Source organism: Salvelinus namaycush, chromosome 3 (assembly GCF_016432855.1).
Source record: "Salvelinus namaycush isolate Seneca chromosome 3, SaNama_1.0, whole genome shotgun sequence".
Classification (NCBI taxonomy): domain Eukaryota; kingdom Metazoa; phylum Chordata; class Actinopteri; order Salmoniformes; family Salmonidae; genus Salvelinus; species Salvelinus namaycush.
The window spans coordinates 46,835,644-46,861,411 of record NC_052309.1 but is presented as its reverse complement, the minus strand read 5'-3'; the positions used below and the strand labels follow the sequence as shown (position 1 = coordinate 46,861,411).

The following is a 25,768-nucleotide window of genomic DNA, read 5'->3' as shown; positions in this document are numbered from 1 at the left end:
TCATGATTTTAGGCCCCTCTTGACAGCTAAATCCTTCTACCTGCCACCCGGGCTGAAATGACAAATGCCAAACTATTCCCATGGGACCTCATCTCTCCATCAGAGTGCGGCCCATTTAGGAGACATTTTGTCAGTTTATAAAAAGCCTTGCCGGCCTGGTCACCAATCTTATTAGCATACACCCGCGTTATTAATTATTACCTGACAGGTACCAGCAAGGTGAGGCCAGAGAGCCAATAGATTCAGGACCCTGGAAGGCTGCCAGCATACCAAAGAGAAAGAGCACCAAACTAGAGACTAAGTACCAGACAGAATTGCATTTCTGATTGCGTGGCGCCAATCAATATTTAATGATATCTCCGTTGGCTTTTGACCTTTATGCCTAGGCATGGCAATTTAAAAGAGCAGTTATATCCTTTTAATGAAAGCAGCTGTAAGCACTGTTCAGTCCCATAAGCTGACTTACACTGAATTGGTCCTTGGCATTAGCGGTAATGCTATTGTGTAAATTGGCTGTATAACCAACATTATTATCCTTGCTCTACTGTTAGGCTTTGAATCTCAAGGGTTCTCGGAGATTAACACAGATTACCCAGGCTTGGAGAGTGAGGAAAATGGTTGTTACAGATAAGCCTAATTGTAGATGCTGTGCACTGAGACCACTGGGTATCTACCGTAGCAGTAATTTGAGTTTTAACTATAATGAATAGAGCACAGCATAATGAGCAAGTCCAAAGTCAATACAAGGGGAAATGGTTTGAGCTTGTCACTGGATGATATATTGGTTGGTTGTGTTTTCATAGCTCATGAACTGTCCGTAAGATCCAAATGCATTTGTAGATGCGCATAACATCAGCTACTTTATTCTGTGTTTGGGGTGTATTCTTCTTGACATGCACAGTGAATACCAAGAAATCTGCTAAGTGTCCAGGGAATTGGTCTGCTCATTGGTTTGTTTGTACAGTACTTCAAACTGATGTCATTTTTGGGGCGGCAGGTAGCCTAGCAGGTTAAGAGCATTGGGCCAGTAAACGAAAGGTTGCTGGTTCGAATCCCCCGAGTTGACTAGGGGGAAAATATGTTAATGTGCCCATGAGCAAGGCACTTAACACTAGTTGCTCTGTATAAGAGCGTCTGTTCAAATAAAAATATGAAGGGCTTTGATTATGGGTATTATGGCCTTAATAGAGACAATTACGATTTTAATTACGGTTCACTGTCAACCGTCGAATAAGGCTTTGCTATTACATCAACGTAGGGAGACACAGACACTGTTGACTCTTTAAAAGAATATTGTAGGTTCTTCAAAGATTGTCTTGAAATTCTAGAAGATAATACGTGGGAAAGATAGTGAGAGGTTGTGTCAAAGGGGAGTAGGCCAGATTCAAACCCATGCTGACCCTGTAGATATGTTTGCCTGAGGCTGCGGCCCTACACCAAGCCTAGGCCACACTGCAGTGCTTGTTAACATGTCTGTATACATTTATATGGGAAGAAGAAGGTGGCTCCTACCTTCAGCAGCCGTCAGGGGCTATCTGCACTCTCCACTTCAAAAGGCAGGCTGGCAGGCGGTCCCTCCAAAGGCCACATTATCAAACGTCTCCACAGCTGTGCTCTGCAAACTTTTCTTTATTTCAAAGGGCTTTGCGAGGATCAATTTAGCAGACAGCTGCCGAATGGTAGAACAACATGGGCATAAGAGGCATCAGAAAGCTACTTAAGGGAAAGAGAAAGGTACTGCAGAGCCCTTATTTGGTTCATTCAGACTGTTATTGAATGTCATTTTTGTTTCATTGGCCCACCTCTGCCGAGGCAGCTGGCACTGATGTGGATACGTCTGGGCGGTGCAATGCTTTGAACATCTCATCGAGATCACTTTGTTTATTAGCGGAGCCCACTTGAACACCACAAGAGCTCTCCATGTTGTTGGCCATATGATTAGGTTCCATTATATTCCGAATTGAGCCTGAATGGTGATTGCGGCTGTAATTGTGCTGTTGTTATTCAGACCATTAATTTATGAAAAAGCTCAAAGCAACGTTTTTTTAAGGGGCAGTGCAGTTAAAAATGGGATTTACCTGTTTGTTTATGATATTTTCAAACTGAGGTCGAAATAACACTCTGAAATTGTGAACATTATGATAATGCTCTTTTTGTGTAAGCTGGTTGAAAAAAAAAAATTCATGGAGTTTCCGCCTGTTCAGGTGGGATGGAACTTATTGTCAACATCATGACATCACAATGCGATCTGATTATAATAGACCAATGACTGTTCATGTGGGTAAGGGGGTGGGCTCTGTACCATCCTTTCAGCCAATCAGGGCTGTGTATGTAAATCTCTTCAAATCTTTTTCATAACGCCCACATGATCAGACTGAGCATGTCAAAGGCCAAAGGAAGTTCAGGGAAATAAATGATTAAACATATATTTTGGAGTTATTTTCATTAAATAAACTCACACAGTGATTTATTAGACATACAGTGATGATTAAAAAATACAATTGCAAAGACTGCATGGGGGCTTTAACCTCTTTGGGCTGCAGGGGCAGTATTGAGTAGCCTGGATAAAAGGTGCCCATTTCAAACGGCCTCGTACTCAATTCTTGCTCGTACAATATGCATATTATTATTACTATTGGATAGAAAACACTCTCTAGTTTCTAAAACCGTTTGAATTATATCTGTGAGTAAAACAGAACTCATTTTGCAGCAAACTTCCTGACAGGAAGTGGAAAATCTGAAATCGATGCTCTGTTCTAGGGCCTGCCTATAAATGTCCTTGATATTTATTAGTATACATGCACTTCATACGTCTTCCACTAGATGTCGACAGGCAGTGAGAGAAGAAATGGAGTGTATAACATGATCTGGGGTCGAATAAAAGCTCTTGGCATGACGTGACCCCAATTTCCTGTTTTCTGGAACGCGCGAGAAGTGACCTGGTATTGCCTTGTGTAAAGCTGTCGTTATAGACGACTAATATCTCCGGCTTTGATTTTATTTGATACATGTGACAATATCATCGTAAAGTATGTTTTTTCAATATAGTTTTATTAGATTATTGAATTTTTTTCGGGACGTTAGGCGTGTTGCTTTGTCTGCGTTTGTTCAGGAAGGAGAGCTTCGCGCCACTTTGCTAGCTTTCCGTGCTAATTGACTGGAGAAGAGGACATTCTAAATCCAAACAACGATTGTTCTGGACAAAGGACCCCTTGTACAACATTCTGATGGAAGATCATCAAAAGTAGGACCCATTTTATGATGTTATTTCATATATCTGTCGTACATGTGTACTAGTAGTTTGCGGCCAGGTTTTGGGCACGCTCTCGCCATAACGTAAACTGCATATCGTAATGAAGTTATTTTTAGAATTCTAACACGGCGATTGCATTAAGAACTAGTGTATCTATCATTTCCTATACAACATGTATTTTTTAGTAATGTTTATGAATAGTTATTTGGTCAGAATATGTGAGTGTCAGAAAAATATCCGGACGTTGTGGGAAAAAGATGCTACGTTAGCACAATGTATAACCACTGATTTCAGCTCTAAATATGCACATTTTCGAACAAAACATAAGTGTATGTATAACCTGATGTTATAGGACTGTCATCTGATGAAGCTTATCAAGGTTAGTCAAAAATTATATATCTTTTGCTGGTTTGTTACGATCGCTAATTTTTGCTGCTGGGGAATGGCTTGTGTTTCTGGCTATTGTGGTAAGCTAATATAATGCTATATTGTGTTTTCGCTGTAAAACACTTAAGAAATCGGAAATATTGGCTGTAATCACAAGATGCCTGTCTTTCATTTGCTGTACACCATGTATTTTTCAGAAATGTTTTATGATGAGTATTTAGGTATTTGACGTTGGTGTCTGTAATTACTCTGGCTGCTTCGGTGCTATTTCTGACGGTAGCTGTGATGGTAGCTGCAATGTAAAACTGATTTATAGCTCAAATATGCACATTTTTCGAATAAAAAATAGATTTATTGAATAACATGTTATAAGACTGTCATCTGATGAAGTTGTTTCTTGGTTAGTTTGGTTGGTTCTTGGTTAGTTAGGTTGGTTTTGTGCATGCTACCTGTGCTGTGAAAAATGTCTGTCCTTTTTTGTATTTGGTGGTGAGCTAACATAAATATACGTGGTGTTTTCGCTGTAAAACATTTAAAAAATCGGACATGTTGGCTGGATTCACAAGATGTTTATCTTTCAAATGCTGTATTGGACTTGTTAATGTGTGAAAGTTAAATATTTCTAAAAAATATATTTTGAATTTCGCGCCCTGCACTTGAGCTGGCTGTTGTCATAAGTGTACCGACGTCGGGCTTGCAGCCAGAAGAAGAAAGTTATGACATTACATCATATTAGACAACATCCCATTCCCTTTCTGTCTCAATTTTCATTTCCCTTCCTTTCTCTTGCTCTTTCTCTTTCTCTCTGTCTCTTTTTCTATTTTTTCCCTCTCGCTGTCTTTCTCTTTTTCCCCTCTGTCCTCTCTCTCTCTCTCTCTCTCTCTCTCTCTCTCTCTATCCATTATAAATGAAGCAGCGCGTTCAAGTACCAGACAGCTGGGAGATATAAAGCACAAAATGCCAGACACACTTTGAGGCCAGTAGCGGTTTGGGAAAAGCAGAGGAGGCTGGCGGGTGGAGATATAGGAGGACAGGCTCATTGTAATGGATGGAATGGAATGGATGAACTCGTATCAAAGACATGGTTTCCATGTGTTTGACACCGTGCCATTTATTCTATTTCAGACAAAGACAAAAAAACTGAAAACTTGAGCGTGCATAACTATTCACCCCCCAAAGTCAATACTTTGTAGAGCCACCTTTTGCAACAATTACAGCTGCAAATCTCTTGGGGTATGTCTCCATAAGCTTGGCACCTCTAGCCACTGGGGTTTTTGCCCATTCTTCAACGCAAAACTGCTCCAGCTCCTTCAAGTTGGATGGGTTCCGCTGGTGTACCAGCAATATTTAAGTCATACCACAGATTCTCAATTGGATTGAGGTCTGGGCTTTGACTAGGCCATTCCAAGACATTTAAATGTTTCCCCTTAAACCACTCGAGTGTTGCTTTAGCAGTATGCTTAGGGTCATTGTCCTGCTGGCAGGTGAACCTCCGTCCCAGTCTCAAATCTCTGGAAGTCTGAAACAGGTTTCCCTCAAGAATGTCCCTGTATTTAGCGCCATCCATCATTCCTTCAATTCTGACCAGTTTCCAAGACCCTGCCTATGAAAAACATGGTGCTCTCGGGGTGGTGTTCTCGGGGTGATGAGAGGTGTTGGGTTTGCGCCAGACATAGCGTTTTCCTTGATGGCCAAAAAGCTCAATTTTAGTCTCATCTGACCAGAGTACCTTCTTCCATATGTTTGGGGAGTCTCCCACATGCCTTTTGGCGAACACCAAATGTGTTTGCTTATTTTTTTCTTTAACAATTACTTTTTTCTGGCCACTCTTCTGTAAAGCCCAGCTCTGTGGAGTGTATGGATTAAAGTGGTCCTATGGACAGATACTCCAATTTCCGCTGTGGAGCTTTGCAGCTCCTTCGGGGTTATCTTTGGTCTCTTTGTTACCTCTCTGATTAATGCCCTCCTTGCCTGGTCCGTGATTTTTAGTGGGCGGCCCTCTCTTGGCAGGTTTGTTGTGGTGCCATATTCTTTCCATTTCTTAATAATGGATTTGATAGTGCTCTGTGGGATGTTTAAAGTTTATGATATTTTTTTATAACCCAACCCTGATCTGTACTTCTCCCTGACCTGTTTGGAGAGCTCATTGGTCTTCATGGTGCCGCTTGCTTGGTGGTGCCCCTTGCTTAGTGGGGGGCTTAGTGCCCCTTGCTTGCTTAGATTGCACACAGGTGGACTTAATGAACTAATTATGTAACTTCTGAAGGTAATTGGTTGCACCATATCTTATTTAGAGGCTTCATAGCAAAGGGGGTGAATACATATGCACTCACCACTTTTCAGTTTTTTATTTTTTTGAATTTTTTGATACAAGTTCTTTTTTTCATTTCACTTCACCAATTTGGACTATTTTGTTTATGTCCATTACATGAAATCCAAATAAAAATGCTTTTAAATTACAGGTTGTAATGCATCAAAATAGGAAAACGCCAAGGGGGATGAATACTTTTGCAAGGCACTGTATGTAAGTAATTATAACGGCAGAATGAATCATGCAAAAAAATGTACAGTAAATGTAAAGTAAATTTACGAAAATCGCTATTTATAAAGCTAGCTGACTAGCTAACATTAGCCAGCTAGCTAGCTATTTTTATGGGTGTTATGACATGAGTATTACATTGTAATTCGTGTTGTTTAATGTTTTAGGGACTCCTAAGAAAAACAGAAAACCAGGCTGTCGTAATGTGAAACAGTGGATGTAAAGAATCTAGCTCGCTAAAGCATCTACTGCAAATTGACTGTACAATTTTGTAAGCTTGCCTTAATGATATTTGCCATACAATGCAGCTGAAGTAACGTAGCTAACTAACTATTTTCTTGCTTATTGTGTAGTGGAGGATAAAAATATCTGTATGCCTATGGATGTGTAACTAGCTATGTAGCCGATCTGTGTATGGACCCTAAAACGTTTGGTATAAATGTTAGTTCAGACTGTTACATGTCAATATTAGCTAGTTAGCTGTTAACCTAGCTATGAACCGCAGCTGTTATAGCCGGTTGTATCGACTTCAAAACAGTCTGAATGGCATCAATGAAGCCTTTGGATTCAGTAGAATATAATATAACTTTATTGTGCCTTGTATGCAAGTAGTATATACATTGTGGCAGACCAGGGGGTTTGATCTAAATGTTTACACTGATCAGACACAGACAGGGTGTTTCAAGGGTGCTTATTTAAAACAATAATGAAAAACAAAAGAAACAGAGACCTCTTCCGGGTAACTGTCATCTGGGCTCCGGGGAATGCTGTCTCTTCTTGGGTAGAACACCAAGCCCCTTGGTTCTAGCAGACTGTGAGGTTGTCCATCCTGTAGCAACCTCTTACTACCTCCAACCCTCCCGTGTTTCATTCCATCCTGGCAGCTTTATGGGCCCCGTACGGCTGGTGAGCAATCAGCCCCTTGATTACTCACCAGCCTCAATCAGCCCCAATTTGTCCTGGCCGGAAGACCCGTCGAGACCAACACGGCCAATGCTGTCCTCACGTGCAACCTCTACAATAGGGTCACGTGGTAAATCTGTTGGGTTTCCATCTCCCCAGCTGCCTTATGTGGTAATTTACTGGTCCCAGCTTCTCTGTCACCTTGTATGGCCCGTGCCTTGTTGCCAGGAACTTACTTTGTGCGGTGGGGATTAATACTAGCACCTTGTCACTCACATGGAACTCTTGGGGCTGGGTACCCCGATTGTAAACCTTGGCTTGGGTACGCTGGGCCTTCTCCATATGTTCCCTTACCACTGGCCATATGGCTGTCATTCTCTTCCTCATCGTCTCTGTGTTCCACCACGCTGCGTAAGAGGGTCAGCTGGGCTTCCCACACCTCATTTACATTTACATTTAAGTCATTTAGCAGACGCTCTTATCCAGAGCGACTTACAAATTGGTGCATTCACCTTATGATATCCACACATGGTATTGCATTTTTATTTTATTTTTTATTTTTTTAACTAGGCAAGTCAGTTAAGAACAAATTCTTATTTTTTAATGACGGCCTAGGAACAATGGGTTAACTGCCTGTTCAGGGGCAGAACGACAGATTTGTACCTTGTCAGCTCGGGGATTTGAACTTGCAACCTTTCGGTTACTAGTCCAACGCTCTAACCACTAGGCTACCCTGCCGCCCCACCTCCTTGGCGAGATCCAGTAGGCCGTCTGGTCTCCTCACGTAGAGGAGTTCAAAAGGGGAAAACCCAGTGGAGGCCTGGAGCACTTCTCAGATCGAGAACATTAGCTGGGGTAGTAGCTGGTCCCAGTTCTTCCCGTCCTGCTCGATGACCTTCCGCAGCATTTGTTTGAGCGTCTTATTGAATCGCTCGACAAGCCCATCTGTCTGTGGATGAAAGTCAGAGGTCCGGATCTGCTTTAACTGTTGGAGAGCACACAAATCTTTCATTAGTCGGCACATGAACTCGGTACCTTGGTCGGTCAGGATCTCGTTCGGGATGTCCAAACCGGCTGAACCGTGAGGTTGTCCATCCGGTAGCAACCTCTCACTACCTCCAACCCTCCCGTGTTTCATTACGTCCTGGCAGCTTTATGGGCCCCGTACGGGTGGTGAGCAATCAGCCCCTTGATTACTCACCAACCTAAATCAGCCCCAATTTGTCCTGGCCGGAAAACCTGTCGAGACCCAGTACGTTCAGCAGAGGGAGCCACGGCAGCGTGATGTAGAATCCGTCTGTCACCAGGCCTCAACAAGTCTCCCCCTGGTGGCTTGTCCGCGGTACGCCACAACATGTAGTTATTACCAAGCATGAGTTCCACACGTTGTAGCCTGTACATTGAATATATTCATTAATCATGTACTCTACCTTGGCAAATAGTCATATCCAGGAGTATCAAACTCCAGTCTTTGAATGATGCTGTGTCTGCATGTATGTATTACAAATATACACTTCAACAGTGTTTACCAATCCTGGTCCTGGGACATCCATGGTTGCATCATGTAAATACACAAAAACAGGTTAATCTCAATAACTAATTTCCTTCATCTGCACTGATCTGAGGAAACAGGATAGGTGTAGTATTTCATCAAATGAGAGACCTAATTTCAACCAGTAGATAATGTGAAACACTTTATTGAAAGTTCATTATCCAAGTGTTATAAATACATAATACATGCATTATAAATATTATAATTGTAAATAATCTGTATTTCAAATGCATATCTGGTGTGCATTATAAAAACAGAGGAAGGGGTGGGGAGAGAGGTGTGAGAAAGAGTGTAAGACAGAAAGGGAAAGAGGTAAGAACAGAGGAGCAGGGAAGACAGCATATGATTAATGAATTACAGTGGTACTAAACTTCATAGTTTCTCAGGTCATCACAATTGCATAATAGTGTCTCTAGCGGTGTCTCCTAAACAGCCTTGGGCCCCCAGTTGGCTCGAAGGTTATCTTAAGAGCGGGTGATTTGGCGATGACGACTGGGGGTTGGCGTCCTCGCTCACATCAAAACATACCTGCAGACGAGAGACAGATGGAGAGAGAGAGAGATAAAATTGTGAAAAAACAAGGCTTAACTTCTAGTTCCTCCCAAACCCGGATCCGGGAGCACCCCCATCAGTAAAAAAGCTGACTAGCATAGCCTAGCATAGCGTCACAAGTAAATACTAGCATCTAAATATCATTAAATCACAAGTCCAAGACACCAGATGAAAGATACACATCTTGTGAATCCAGCCATCATTTCTGATTTTTTAAATGTTTTACAGGGAAGACACAATATGTAAATCTATTAGCTAACCACGTTAGCAAAAGACACCACTTTTTTTACTCCACCATTTTTTTACTGCATCAGTAGCTATCACAAATTCGACCAAATAAAGATATAAATAGCCACTAACCAAGAAACAACTTCATCAGATGACAGTCTGATAACATATTTATTGTATAGCATATGTTTTGTTAGAAAAATGTGCATATTTCAGGTATAAATCATAGTTTACCATTGCAGCCACCATCACAACTCTCACCAAAGCAACTAGAATAACTACAGAGACCATCGTGTATTACCTAATTACTCATCATAAAACATTTCTTAAAAATACACAGCGTACAGCAAATGAAAGACACAGATCTTGTGAATCCAGCCAATATTTCAGATTTTCTAAGTGTTTTACAGCGAAAACACAATATAGCATTATATTAGCTTACCACAATAGCCAGAAACACAACACCATTTACCAGCAGCAAAGGTTAGCGATCGTAACAAACAGGCAAAAGATATATAATTTTTGACTAACCTTGATATTCTTCATCAGATGACAGTCCTGTAACATCATATTACACAATGCATATAGGGTTTGTTCGAAAATGTGCATATTTAGCTGCACAAATCGTGGTTATACAATGTGATTAGTGGCCAAAACTTCAAGCAATCTGTCCGGCGCCATCTTGGAGAGGCACCTATTCTAATCGATAAGTAATCATAAACTTGACTAAAAAAATACAGGTTGGACAGCAAATGAAAGATACATTAGTTCTTAATGCAACCGCTGTGTTAGATTTTTAAAATTAACGTTACTGCGCAATACAGCGTGCGCTAAAGCGAGACCGCACCGAAATTCATGGCGGAATTATTATTTGACATTTGTCAACATAAATACGAATTAACAGCATAAAGACTGCTTACTATTTGCTGAGCTTCCATCAGAATCTTGGGCAAGGTGTCCTTTCTCCAGAACAATCGTCTTTTGGTTGAAAGATGTCCTCTTCTCCTGTAGAAATAGCAGCTAATGCTAGCTATGTGCAGGAGAGGTGTCCAACTCATGAAAGCGCGTGACTAAGAAATTCCAGAAAATCGCAATAAACTGATATAAACTGCTATAAGTCGGTTTAAATTAACTACCTTATGATGTCTTTAACACCTATAACGAATAAAAACATGACCGGATATATCTAAAGGCCTATAACCGGAGGGTTCTAGAGCCACAGCCAGATGTCCTCAATGCGTCAGAGCGAAGTGAAAAATGGCCGGACACTTTGTTCCGAGGTGTTTTATAAGCTTTCAGTTCTGCCTAGCAACCCCATTTCAACTCTCACTATTCGCTGACACCCAGGGGAAGACGTATGCAGTGCATCTCAACCAATAGAAGACAGGCAGATTTATAAACAGATCTCAGAACAGCAAGAAGATTTATGCATTCTCACATCCTCATAGGAAAAATGCTCTAACTCGAGTTCTGTTTCACTCACAGATATAATTCAAACGGTTTTAGAAACTAGAGAGTGTTTTCTATCCAATAGTAATAATAATATGCATATTGTACGAGCAAGAATTGAGTACGAGGCAGTTTAATTTGGAAACGAAATTATTACAAAGTGCAAATAGCACCCCCTATTGACAAAAGGTTTTAATCATGCTTACACTGTCAGTCATCATAATCATCAGGAATCTGTGTGTGTGGCCTCACCTGGTGTCCACACTAAATGGCTGCAGAGTACTTTATATTGAAAAACATGCACAGACACATGACAAACAATATAGCATAGTTATATAAATAGAAATAATGAAGTGTCTTACTATTCTCCATGATTGGTCCTCTTGCCTATTCTTTGAAGGTGGAAGGAGCCACAGTTATACACCTGAGCTTGCTTACTGCAAAACACAATGCATCAATCAGATTGATACGAGTGTGTAGGTGTGGGTTATAGGGTGTCTAATTGTTCAATATAGCCTATTTTGTTTTTGTATAGACATCACCCTCACCTGAACAGCACCCTCACCTGAGAAGTAGAAATAAAAGAGAGAGAAACTGGGAATTGAATAACTTCAGTTGACATACAGTAGCTAAGTAAATGGAAGAATACTCTTATTGCAATGTGAATTACTCTTAAAAGATCCTTTGGTTGTGCATACTGTAGTCTATGGTGTTGCCAGGGAAGAGCACCATCTTCGAAGAAGTAGGAGGTGAAGATCTCCCGCACACAGATTGCTTCTCATGTGTTGTTAGCCCTCATCCTGGCAACATCCTGCAGAGCAGCAGACCTCTCCTCTGGCACTCTGTGGCGAGCTGCAGATCCCCTCCTGGTCCTCGTGTCCATCCTCATGAAGTGATGCAGGTCATTATTAGACTTTTACATCACCAGGTCTCTGTGCATTATTAAAGTATAATATCCCTTATAACAAATAATGATAACATTTGATAGATAAATGCATGTGCACACACATGTGCATGTGTAGCATGTGACAACAGCAGGATCATATCAAGGATAGCATCACAAATGAATACATACATACCACTTCAAGCTTGATGATGAATTGATCATTTGAATCAGCTGTGTAGTGCTAAGATAAAAACAAAAATGTGCACCCCTTTGAGTCCCCAGGACCAGGTTTGACAACCACTGCTCTTCATCTGCAGACAGGCTTTCACAGCTCTCTGTAACCGAGGACAGAAAACATCACAAGAAACATACTTCATTATACTCAAATTAGACAGCACTGAATATTATGTTACTATTATCTCTGTCCTCACTTCTAGGGACTGGAACTACACAAAAGTATCTGCCCTATCCAGAAGGGCGTTCTCTCTCCCTTCTTTGACAGTTGGAGCTGCTATCCTTTTACCCTCCTCCATGGCTGTTAGCTAGCTACCTACAAATACATTTGGAGTTTGTTTTTTTACAATGATAAATACATCAAGATAGCTACTGTAGCTAATATGAAGTTAGGTAGCTGGTGATATTTAATTCACTTAGCTAGCTAGCTATACAATATGTAAAGTTGGCTAGATAGCTTGCTAGCTACGTTAGCAGATAATTTTAGTCAGCTTGCACTGTAGCTAGTTACTGTTGACTAACCCCATTCCGTACAAATTTGCGCAACCGCTGCATTCAAACAAGGCTGTAATGAAAACTAATGGGACTGTAGTGACTGTGTGGGCATCAAAATCAGGGGTGTGAACTACGTTTCTATTCAAGCGTTGATTGACATGGTAATGGCCCGATAGTATTGAAGAAAAGTACAAAATCGGCGTGTCATGACGGAACGTACAGCACGCATAATGCAACTCATTCTGTGTCGTACAGCCTCTCTCCACCAGGTTTAGCGCTTCTCTCGCAGATTAAAAACAAGAAAGGGACAGGGACAGGGTAAGGGAGGATACCTAGTCAATTGTACAACTGAATGCATTCATTTTTTGCGTCATCACTGCAAGCCATCATGACTCTCAAAAGCCGCCACAGCCTCTGTTTAATTCTGATGATATCTTTAGCGCTGCCCTAAAAACCCGATTCAAATTCGACACAACCTTCAAATATGTGTCTAATGACACATTATATAAACTCTTTATAGTGTTTTATTTACATTTTAGAGGTGATAAGTTGGACAGATCGGGCGAAAAAAGCCGTTTCCCCACGTCATTGATTTTACTGGAAAGGGGAGAAATTGTGCTTTACAATGGTCATCATATTACAGTTGACCTTAAGTTTTTGGGGACGCTAAAATAAGGTAAATTGTATGTTACAGAGCGATGCACAAAAGTGCGTTAACTAACTATAGCTTAATCGTTTTTTAAAACATTTTCTAAATGTATGTACTTACTTGAATAGGTTCTCCCAGCCATGTGGACGATTGGAAACAGGGTAGCAAAGTTTGTTTGTCACCAGAGCAGTTTAGAGCATATTACTATTTACCTGTGAATAAATTCATGAAATGGAGAATTGATTTACCATTTAATACCCAGACCTTCATACAATCTTGCTATGCTGAATTCTTGATGCACAATCAAACTGCTGCTATATGTTGCCAGCACACCCACCAGCAAGCCACTCTGAGCGGCCGAAGTGACACGCGGCAATTTACTGCATTCTAGTGAACACCGGCCGTTAGCTCGTCGAACACGATGGCTAGCTAGCAGGCGATCTCGTCCTGGTTATCAGCTGTTTAGGGATGAACAATTAAACAAACTAATTGTAAAATCAGAAGTCTCAATTGTGAAGACCCAGACATTTTTTTTATCCTGAATTGGTGACCTTGCTAGTCAGCGAATGACAAATGTAGCAACAATTTTTTTCCTATTTGTTTTCACGGACAGGTGGCAACTGATGCGTGCACTTCAGTCCATGGCATTGACTTGGCAGGACAAAACATTTTAGCATCTGATTAAAAATGTAGGAAATGCAGCTAGCTGTGTTCTGTTCAATCTAGGCTTGCCAGCCAGCCAAGTTATTTGTGCATGCTTACATTATCAGTCAATACATGCATGCAGTGTCTATTTCCCTTAACGTTAGCTAACTTTCTTCTTGTCACTTTTTCCCTTCCACCCCTTGTTCCACCATTGCATATAAATATTTTTGGGGGAAAAATACAATGCTCAATTAAAATTAAATCGGTGAAAACTTCATCAAGGCTATGAATATGCAAAACTGTTTACTAAACCATAGCACATTAAGAAAGGTAGTCGTGGTTCTCAGCAACTTGAACCAACACTGAAATTTGAGCAGTGAGGTTAATTTCTCCTCCCTTAGCCTTATGTTTCTGCTCTGTCCTCCTCAGGTTGAAGCAAATCCCACCATCACCCAGACCAATGTAAAGAACTTGGGAACCTCCCGTCCACCAGTAAAATCACCCTATCCCATGAGTTTAGTCAATAGTGTGCAACATCACTGTTAGAAGCAGATCCACACGTTATTCTCAATCACGCAGAACTGTCAGCTCATTGTAACATATTAAGCTCATTCTTAAATACAGACGTGGGTGATTTCTACCCCAGGGTACAAAATCCCAGTTTTGATTCCTGCCCAGCACAAACACCATGTTCAACTATTCATGGTTTTCAATTTAGACCACAATTAGTTGAATGAGGCGTAAGTGAAGGGATGGAACAAAAACCTGTAAACTTCTGTCCTGTTTATAAAAACCTGCGGCTGTCATGACAAAATGTGCCCTTGTGTATTGGACAAGCTTTTGAATGTTGAATGTTCATCTATCTCCATGATGTCCCTCACTTGGGGATGGTAAAATGTTAATTCTAGCTATTGACTTTATGCTGTATTATCTTTCTCCCCACGGTATTATCTCCCCACTGTTCTGGTTTTGAGGCTTTGGCATCTGGGGGCTGCAGTTCATCTGTCGAATCCCCTGCAAGGAGAGAGAGAAGGGCATTCATTAAAAATATTACAATGGTGTATTCATTTAATGTAATTTATATAATCCTGTTTGATATGCTTGCATATAATTACATTGAACATGTCCACCTTTGTAATATGTCAGTGTTTGTGTTGTCTCCAATGCATTTAGCTTACATTAGGATGAAGTAATCGTGGCCTTCTAATTGTATTGCATCATATTGCCTATCAATATTAGGTGTCAATACACAAGGTGCATGAAAGCTTACCTGTTAATCGTCCACAACCATGTAGCAGCAGACCAAGCAATTTGCCATGAGTCGGTGTCAGCTTAATTCACTAACACTAACAGGTACTGAGAAAATCGATTCTATTGTTTACTTGTTATTCAAGTGAAATATTTCCATTCTGGGATAGTTGTTCACTGAATTGCTAGCACTAGTTGCTTATGCTGCTACATTGGCTACAATGTTAACAGATGTAGCTAGCTAGCATAAAAGCTAGCTTCGTTGACGCATGCTGTGTGATGAGGCAGTTTACTGTTTAGGTTAGAGGTCACGTCGAGTTACATGAAAAAATATAGCGGATTTTAAGCACTCTGCAATCTCTCATACTAGACAGTATGTTCTCTCAAGTGTTCTTGGAAGATCAGCCTTGAAAGAACGGGATAATGCAGAACGCAAGTGTGCATTTTGGAACACAGCCAAAGTGTGGATAGAGGGAAAAGGAGGAACAGAAGGAAATTATGGGCACATTAATGAAGTTGCTTCCTACTGCTCATCTCATTTTTTCTCAGCCCCAGTGTTTTCATCTGCATTCCAAATGGCACCCTATTCCCTATTTAATGCACTACTTTTTACCAGAGGACTATGGGTCTGGTATGCTTGGTTCCTCTGATTTCACCAATCACATGGAGGGAAAAGGTTAATGCCAGTCTATTCTAAGAATTTCCAATTAGATTTGATTTGCCTTCTGGCGGTCCAGGCAGGCTTTGTTGTTTTACCCTTTTGTTGTGTTTTTACTTGTTAGCAGCTGTGTTCTGTTGAGAACTGTGTGTGTGTGTGTGTGTGGTATGAGTGGAGCGCTCCTCCTCTCTCATGCTCCATTGATCGCCTTTAATCTAGTTTGGCCTCCCTCTGGCATTAATTATGTTTATCTGTGACATACATCATTGGCCCGTTCAGCTCCTCCCTTGACTAATCCAATCAGATCCACTTCTGTGGCCTGTGTGCTGCTCTCACCCAATCAGATATATTGAGTATGTGTCACAAGAGTTTCCCTGCCCTGTTTTGCCCAACTGTCCAGAATGCAAAGATCCCAGTATAGGCCCACCCAATACCAGGGTACAAGAGAGAGAGGCAGGAGCACCTAGCGTAGCTTGGCCAACCCCTCTGACCTGCACTGATTCCCTCTCTGCTCTACATGCTGGTGGAAAGCTGATGGAAGAAAATACGCTGTCTTTCAAAGTGAGATGAGTGCTCATAAAGACACGGTGAATGTTGTCTTTTATCAGCCATCCATAAGGAGGTTTTCCATTTGATTGACAGATCAGCAGAGATCCTGGCGAGCTGGGGAGCACGGACCAAGTTGTTTCCCTCCCAGGAAGGACCTAAGGTGTGGGATTTCAGCTCCCACTCTTCTTATTGTGATTCCGGGAGAGGTGGTGTGGTTGGTAAACGTGGGTTGTGGGAACGAGGAAGCAAATGTATATATTGAATTGCACTTGGTGAAATACTTGTTCGGACAAAGACCCTTGTTGGTTCGAAACGTTATTTTTTCATTTAACACTTTGGGAGCAGCATACCAGTGTGCTGATTTATATTTTCTGGTAAACGTGGATTGCCTGTTGGAAGTGGAACAACCAGTGAGGTGAGATGAGCTATATGGTGGTGAACAATGTGCCCCTTGGAGACAACACCCACAGATGCAGCGTTCCTATCTTACTGCCCCCTCCTATGGACGGCCTGCGGCCCCGGCTCCTGCAGAAGCGTCTGTCTATAGATATGTTGAGGACCTGCCGCACGCCCGACCTTAAGTGGCCCTCGCTGGTAACCATCTGCAAGTGGAAGCAGACCCTGACCGAGAGGCTACTGAAGAGACACCGCAGCAGTGTCAGCTACCTTCAGGTCAGCCTTCAGGATATTGAGTAGGGTGAAGAAGCCCGTAGACACAGATCTTGGGTCAGTTTATCATTTTCCCCATTCATGGTGTAGGTAATGATAGGGGGAGGGGAAGCTGATCCTAGATCGGTTCCCAGGGGAAATATCACACCGGAGCTCAGGATGTACAGAGCAGGCCACTTATCACCCAAATTACTTATAGAGATGAAAATGGCTTGTGGAGATAATATCCCTTGGTATTTCCAAATGAAATGACAAGCAGAATTGTCTCAAGGTATGGATGTGCATGGAGGCAAATGGTATCTTTAAATACAATTGATGAGGTGATATTTATGAATGAGGAATGTACAGTAGAGAGACACACAGTGACCAAAAAATGTAGTTTTTTTTTGTTTAAAAAAAATTGTTTGCCAATAAACTCATACTGTACGTTGGTTAATTTATAGTGTGTTTGAAAATGATGGATCATCAGTAGAAGTTGCACTTTGACCTCCTAATGGAGTTTTCTAATAGCCTCTCATTGCATATAGTGCAACATTGGATGCAGTCACAGCAGTGTTATTATGGCCTTTCATAGGGAGCTGTGCCCTTTGTTGTATTGACCTATGGAGCATGGTTCATTATTCAACGAAAGGCTTGCGTATTTGGCCTTGAGACAACAGTATTGTAGAGCAGAATATTTGCGTCACGGTCATGCTAAAGAAATACTGTTCATTCAGCTTGAAAAAAACATCTGTTTTGTTTTTTTGTCTTATATTTGGTGGAATGAAGCATGCTGCTCCATTTAACAGGACATTGACATGTGTCAATACGTTTATGAAGTGGATATTTCAAACATTTTATACAACTGGCAGCACATGCTACAAACGGTAAAAAAAAAAGGAAAAACTTATACAATGTTCCACTTAATTAGTTTCTGCATTTGTGTGTGTTGCATGGGTTGCTTGTCACATGCCTACAGTGTCCATTTTAGGACACCTTCAGTCTCAGCACAACTGTTCTTCTATGGACACCATACATTATAACAGAAACATGATTATCTCGCTAGTGACAGAGGTAAATGGCCATCAAAACCCTGTCAACTAACGTGAATTAAATGTAAAATCAACTAAACATTTCACCAACATTTCACCAACATAACCATGTAGGTTAAAAGTTGGGTAAAAAGTTGGCTTTATGTTTTGAAATCCAATCCGTTTCCCACGTTGATTCAACCAGTTTTTGGCATGTCACAGACAGGTGAAAGGTCACCCAGGTGCCTTGATGACAGTTCTACTGGCAGTGTCTGCAGCTGGTAGTTGCCATTGCATGTTGCCAGTGTTGCTCAAAGACCACGAGCTGTTTACACACGTTGGTCAGGATATCCTGTTTTGATTTACTCTCATTGAGTCCCTTGTTAACGGTGGTTTTTAGGGTCGCTCTGACTGGTTATCCCAAACTGTTTTCCCCCTGGGGGTTTGAGACCTCTGGTTTCAGCCAGATTCTGTTGCTTTAGCCAGGCAACCTACCGCTCCCCAGATTCAATATTGATATTTCAGTTGATATATCGCTTATCTGCCGTGACTACCAGCTTAGTGCATATATGCCTGATGCAAATATACCGTATGGTCATGGCTAGGTTTTTTTTATTTTTTTTCATATTTTGGTTTAACTTTATTTAAAGGTCTGATATAGATTATCAGCTTAGTGCATATATTCCTGATGCAAAGATACAGTATGGTCATGGCTAGGGTTGCAAAAGTCCGTTAACGTTCTCAAAATTCCCTGGTTTTCCACAAATCCTGGTTGGAAGATTCCTGGAATTAAAATGGAATAAGCCGGAAATCCAGAATCCTCCAGCCATGTAATTCTGGAAAACCAGGGAAAGTTGCCAGAATTTTGCAACCCTAGCCATGACCATACTGTATCGTTGCATCAGGAATATATGCACTAAGCTGATAATCTATATTAGACCTTTAAATAAAGTTAAACCAAAATATGGGGGGAAAAGTACACTATGGGGTCCGTCCCAGCATCCTCCTCTGTATCTCCCGCTGGTAAGTCTCTAATCAGTCGCAGCCACATCTCGGTAGAATAATCTAGAATATATCAGCGCCTCACTCTTGCCTTCCGCCATTAAATAATCATCAGCTTTTCATTTTGCATGTAGCTCTTTATGTCTACCCTCGACAACAGAAGTCTGCAACAGCTTCTGATATCTCCGTGAAAGGTCTTTCAAATCGTAGAGCTGGAATGGCTCATCTTGCTGCATTAAATTGGCTAAGTGGCGCTGTGTGTGCGCGTGTGTGCATGTGTGTGAGGTTCAATGAATGATTATGCTCCACTGCCCTCTTTGTATACTGTTAGGGAAAGTGTGTGGTTTTATGTATGTGCGTTCATGTGTGGAATCGATAGGTAGTCAGCTTTGTGTAAACTAGTAGCAGCTGCCACAGTACAGTGACGCCACCCTCTCTGAGTACTGTCACCGCGGACCCAAGCAATGCAGAAGTATTGACAGTACTACTTGTGTTGTATTGGTGTGCAGAGGGTTGTGATTGGGATGAAATTTCCACTCCATTTACGTCACACGTGGACAAGCTATTCGGATATCTCAGAGTTAATCATCATGTACACAAAAGGTCCTGTTGTTGTGTCCTTCTACCATCCCCAGCAGTACATTTGTATTTTTCTCAGCTCTATAGGAAGTGTCATTTACTTTGTTAACTTCGAAAGTCATATTGAGAAAATAGCAGCATTTTAAAGGGGAAATCTGTGATTGCTACCTTGTTTTTTTGAACTTTTCAATTAATTATATATACCCACTGATTCTTGAAGAATATAACTTATAAATGCCTCATGCGCTTAGTTCAACTGTCATACCTCATCAGAACCTAAAATATGCACTTTAGTCCAATGTTTGTAAACAAAGTAAATGTAAACAAACACAGTATAGCCTCAAAACATGGTTAAAACTATAATATTGATATCCTGGGTGGTCGGTCCTTGTATCCATACCTCTGATTTGAGAGTGGTTACTTTTCTGCAACCCCATGCCTCAACTTTTTACCGAAACAGTGGCAGGGGGTGTAGCCTTTGTTAATTGCGGATTGCCCCTTTAAGATGGATCTGAACTGGAGTATACAATGTGATCACTTGTCTATAAAACATAAAAACTGAGCTACCAGTGCCTCCATGTGGACATCTAATGAAGTACAAGTGTCTTTCCCCCTCAATGCTCTGCTAAAAAGAAATAGCAGCAATTGGTATATAAAGACATGCTTGATCTGCCAGACTGCCGCTGGGTCCCCTGTGTCATACTAAAGCTTAGTGTACTGCCAAAGGGTAGGCTATGTTTTTTATATAATTTCTCAGATATCATACGACCTTAAGCTCGATATCTGTTTATTTCTGTGCATCTATTGTGAACATTATACTCGTTGAAGAGAATGCAGAGAAAGATCCAGCCATTTAGTTGTTCAGATATAATCTAAATGTCTTTCTCTTAGCATGCTCCCTTTGTCCAAAGGCTCTGCTTCCGTGTGACTGCAGTTCGAGTGGCCCAGCACTGTTCAACAGAATGGAACGGCCTCGGTAAATGACCTGTCAGGTTTTGACAGGCTCTTTCACCTGGGTGACTGTTGAGGGGGTCAAATTATTTTTGAGAGGAGTGGCATTGAAGCAGATGGAACTAGGGATCTGCTCATAATTGCCTTTTACTGCATGGTATAAGGAAAAACGTACTGAAGTACCCAAGGGAGGGTGGAGTGAGTCGCCAGATATTCAACAGGATGATACTGTCCAAGATGAATTTGCACATTTATATAAATGAATGAATGAAACGCATGATCTAATGGAAATGATTAAGGCTGTGGCGGTCATGAAATTTTGTCAAGACGAAAACTGTCATGTGGTATACTAATTGACCACTAATTAACATAAACACGTTTAGCATCTCTACGAGCCTCTACAAGCATAGCCTACAAGCCACTGATGCGGACCTTTGGAACATTTTACTTTTAAAAGTCTAATAAATTAATTTAATATAGCCTACACCAGCACAATAAATCCATGATTTATTGTAGGCAGGTCTAAAGAAACATGATATGAAGAAAATGTAGCCTATTTCAGAAGAACAGAATAGCATATTCTGAGTTGTCCTTATGTTCGGCCCTGATCTGACTGCCAAATGGCTGTGGGCTACACTAGTTCATTTCGCAGACAAGATTTGCTTATAAATTCCGTGGCATTCTTTTATAACAAGAAGAATACCATTGAACATAGCTGAAATAAATAAAAAGGATATTTTTCCCAAAATATTTCAGAGGGCTATTCTGTGTTGAGTGGATAACAAAGTGATCATTTGAAACAGGTCCTCCTATATGCTTCATTCAGAGTTATTTGTACATTTTAGTTGTGATACAAACCTTAGGCTGTATGTTTCGATTTCTAATAGGCCTACATTCTAAGGCTGCGTAATGTGACTAATGATGATGTTGAAAAAAGTTGCATGAAAGGCAGGGCACTGCTATGTTTCTTGCACAGGCTGCATGCACACACTTCATCAGTCTCTCATTCACAATTTGACAAGCACTTGATAATATTCTTAGCCATCAGACTATTCTCAATGTAATCGGGTCTTTAGACATCTATAGCGAATGGAAGACGCGTTTCCTGTTCATTTTCATGCCAACCAGGTAGGCTACTCCAGTTCTAAAGCGAAGCAATGTGCTTGATATTAGGAAAGTTGAGAAATAAATATAGTAGGCCTAGCTGATGGTGGTCTCTCTTTTTAATAGAGCCCATCAAAACTCTGCTTTATATTTGCTCTCGCTGTGCAACAGGTGATCCTATTAGCGCAAACTCTGAATGCCAAGGCATTTGATTTTTCGATGGCATTTGCATTGATGTCAGAGTGATTAGAGGGACAATAGAGCGCTGAGTACCAGGCCATTAGCGACCGGCCATTAACAAGTTTGGTAGGCTACTAATGACCATTCAGCGGCATCAGGGCGCAGTTTTGGAGCATAGTTACCATGATTCAGCAGTCACGTGGAATTTTACAGCGGTCATGACTCGTCGCTGCTATTGTGGCGGTCATCATAACAGCCCTACATATGATAAGAAGGACCTGAGAGGTGAAAGCTGTGTGGAATACCTATTTAAATATTTCTTGTTTTATCATCTCCTTATTTCATCTTTATTCTAAATGGAATTCTGTTAATAATGTCAACTACTATTGGGTAGACTCTACTATGCAAGTCAAATGCAATTGCATCATCTGTAAATTATTCAACACCAGCTACGGATCAATGAGTCAACAAGTAAAATTTGTGAACAGTCTTGTGACAACCCCAAAATTCTGGCTGTATTAGTCCAATGTTTTTTTTTGTCTTTCACAAACTATGTATAGCTTCAAAACTATTGTGCCAATCTCATAGACTATCAATCATTGCATCCATAGCTCTATCTATGAATAAGTGTTTACATTTCCCCAGCCCCATCCTTCAGTTTAGACCTTCCAAAACAACGTTGAGAGTCAGGCTGTGGGAAATGATAGATTGTGCCATTAATGGAACAGTGACAGGTCTGACAGGCTTACATCGATGTAGCTTAGTCAATTGATCCCAGGTGAAGTTTTCCCTAGGTATTTACACTATATATACAGAAGTTTGTGGATTTGGCTATTTCAGCCACACCCGTTGTTGACAAGTGTATAGAATCAAGCACACATTCATGCAATCTCCATAGACAAACATTGGCAGTAGAATGGCCTTACTGAAGAGCTCAGTGGTTTTCAACGTGGCATTGTCATAGGATGCCACCTTTCCAACAAGTCAGTTCGTCAAATGTATGCCCTGCTAGAGCTTCCCACGTCAACTGTAAGTGCTGTTATTGTGAAGTGGAAACTTCTAGGAGCAACAATGGCTCAGCCGCGAAGTGATGGGCCACACAAGCTCACAGAACGGTAACGCCGAGTGCTGAAGCGCGTAGCATGTAAAATAAAGTCTGTCCTCGGTTGCAACACTCACTACCGAGTTCCAAACTGCCTCTGGAAGCAACGTCAGCACAATAACTGTTTGTCGGGAGATTCATGAAATGGGTTTCCATGGCCGAGCAGCCACACACAAGCCTAAGATCACCATGCACAATGCCAAGAGTCTGCTGGAGTGGTGTAAAGCTCGCCGCCATTGGACTGGAGCAGTGGAAGCGCGTTCTCTGGAGTGATGCATCTGGGTTTGGCGGATGCCAGGAGAACGCTATCATAGTGCCAACTGTAAAGTTTGGTGGAGGAGGAATAATGGTCTGGGGCTGTTTTTCATGGTTTGGGCTAGGCCTCTTGGTTCAAGTGAAAGGAAATCTTATCGCTACAGCATACAATGGCATTCTAGACGATTCTGTACATGACAATGCCCTCATGCACAAAAGCGAGGTCCTTACAGAAATTGTCAAGATAGCACGGAGCACGGTGTGGAAGAACTTGACTGGCCTGCACAGAGCCCTGACCTCAACCACATCAAACACCTTTGGGATGAATTGGAATGACAACTGCGAGCCAGGCCTAATCGCCCAACATCAGTGCCCGACCTCACTAATGCTTGTGTGGCATCTACTGGAAAGTCTTCCCAGAAGAGTGGAGGCTGTCAAACATCTCATTCCATGATTTTGGAATAAGATGTTCGACAAGCAGGTGTCCACATACTTTGGTCATGTAGTGTATTTAGCACCAGCATCCCCTTCCCCCAATCCGGGCCTTAACCATTAGTGGGGAGAATGTGAAACTGATCCAAGATCATTGTCTAGGAGCAACTTAACCCCACTCCTAGTCACTCTTCACACAACAAGTTAGCTTGCCAAAACAGTGACTCTACTCTGTGAAACAAAGTCTCCACAAGGCCTGCAGGGGGCATTGCTGAGCTCTGGCCCGGTTTTGAGACTTGCGTTTCTATCAACCCCACAGGATATTCCCCCAGTACTGATGCTGTCAGACACAGTCAGTATCCATTCACACTCCTGTCAGCCTCAGAGTGGGAGAGGAGGCCTTCCGCAATGTAATTAAGCCCCCACAAACATTGAGCTGGCAGAGACCGACACCAATGCCTGCAGAAATTATGTAACTCCCACATCTTTAATGGTCAACCGCAACCAAAGAAGCTTCTCAGCTATGGAAGCTGACTTTTTCACCCTTGGCATTGCCACGTGTCACATTGTGAAGTCACGTTTTCTTGACTTTGCTGGGACTGTTCGGCATAAGAGAAAAAGTGTAATATGGTAGATAACAGTTTCATAACAGAATTAAAGGTTAAACATGAGGAACATTTCAGCACTATTTCTTCTTACCCTTCAAGCCTAGATTCAGAACCATAACACCTGCTTTGTGGATAAGGTCCATTATGTGTCCATTCAGTTTTATTTCTAAATCTATAGGTACTCTTTTTGCCCTTGAGAGGTAAATTGCCTTGCACATATAAAACCATTGGCAATCTAGGGAAAAAATGTACTAACAAGTACACAATACACATTCCATTAAAAAAATGATGTGTACATACCTGTACATAGCGCACAATATCCAATAGGAAACAACATGTGACGTAACGCTGACGAGTTATCTGGTTGATGCAACGGCATACTTAGGCTATGTCCTAATTACCACTACGTCATAAATGTGCACTAGTTCACATCCCTTCACTGTTTTGAAAGGAAATGACTGGTATAAGAAATAAGGTGAAAACTCCCACCAGCCCAATGATTTTAGATTTGTGGGAAATAGTGAACGAGTATTACATTTCAAGAGAAGGGGGAGAGGTCACTGGTGGGAGGCACCCTGGATATCTGATGAAATCGAGCTGACATAGATCCGGAGTGCCAAGGATTAGTAGTGTAAACAGCAGATTGAGATTAGAGTTGGTCTGCAAAAATGTGTGTGTGTGTGTGTGTGTGTGTGTGTGTGTGTGTGTGTGTGTGTGTGTGTGTGTGTGTGTGTGTGTGTGTGTGTGTGTGTGTGTGTGTGTGTGTGTGTGTGTGTATGTGCATGCATGCGTGAGTAAGTGTGTGTGTATGTGCATGCATGCATGCATGTTGAGTGGTAGGATACCTGTATTGGGAAGACACTATACATGCATTCATTATGTGGTGGTCCATGGAAGTGTTCTACCATCAAGTGTACTCTGTAGTTCATGTAATTCACCAAACCTAATCTTGGCCACTTTGATTGACATATAATCGTATTCTGAAACCAGTATATTATACTGATATCCATAATGTCCTATCAATGTAGAAACAGAATATCTGATACCTCTCAATGAAATCCAGGATTCAGAGTATCCTCTGTCATGTAGAAGTATTTCTGTCCTGTGTTGTTATCAAGTATTCTGTAGGCTCTGGGCACTCCTACTCCATTGTAGTGCTTATCTCTCAACGTTGGAGTATGGTGAAGTGGCCTCTAGACACTGATCTTGGGTCAGGTTAGCATTTTCACTACTAATGGGTAAGGTTAGGATTGCCGGAGCCTCAAAGGCTGCCTGGAAAGAAGCCAGTCACCAATGACACCGGGTCTGATCACAGCCTGGTCTCATAGACTAGACTAACATAGTAAATGTAAATCCGGAACACTAGAAATGAGTATGATATGTTGGTATGGTTACATAAGTCCGACGGTTACTTAAGGGAAAAACGGTCGGTCGGGCGTATAGGTTGTGAGTTTAAAATCTCATCAGGGACAACTTCAGCATTTTAGCTAATTAGCAACTGTTCAACTACTTACTACTTTTTAGCTACTTTGTAACTACATAGCATGTTAGCCCATAATTATATCTTCCTGATTCCTGCTTACAAGAAAAAACTAAAGCAGGAGATACCAGTGACTCACTCAATATGGAAGTGGTCAGATGACGCAGAT

General features: G+C 41.5%; 1 protein-coding gene across 1 annotated transcript in view; it reads left to right on the top strand.

Annotated features, from left to right (window-relative positions):
* LOC120031851 (disks large homolog 2-like) overlaps nucleotides 1-25,768 on the top strand; it is a 198,358-nt gene that overhangs the window by 82,063 nt on the left and 90,527 nt on the right. Inside the window, exons 5-8 of the mRNA XM_038977671.1 lie at nucleotides 4,903-4,954; nucleotides 7,344-7,349; nucleotides 14,266-14,298; nucleotides 20,084-20,088. Of these exons, the coding sequence (XP_038833599.1) occupies nucleotides 4,903-4,954; nucleotides 7,344-7,349; nucleotides 14,266-14,298; nucleotides 20,084-20,088 (96 nt within the window). The remainder of the gene's footprint in view (nucleotides 1-4,902; nucleotides 4,955-7,343; nucleotides 7,350-14,265; nucleotides 14,299-20,083; nucleotides 20,089-25,768) is intronic.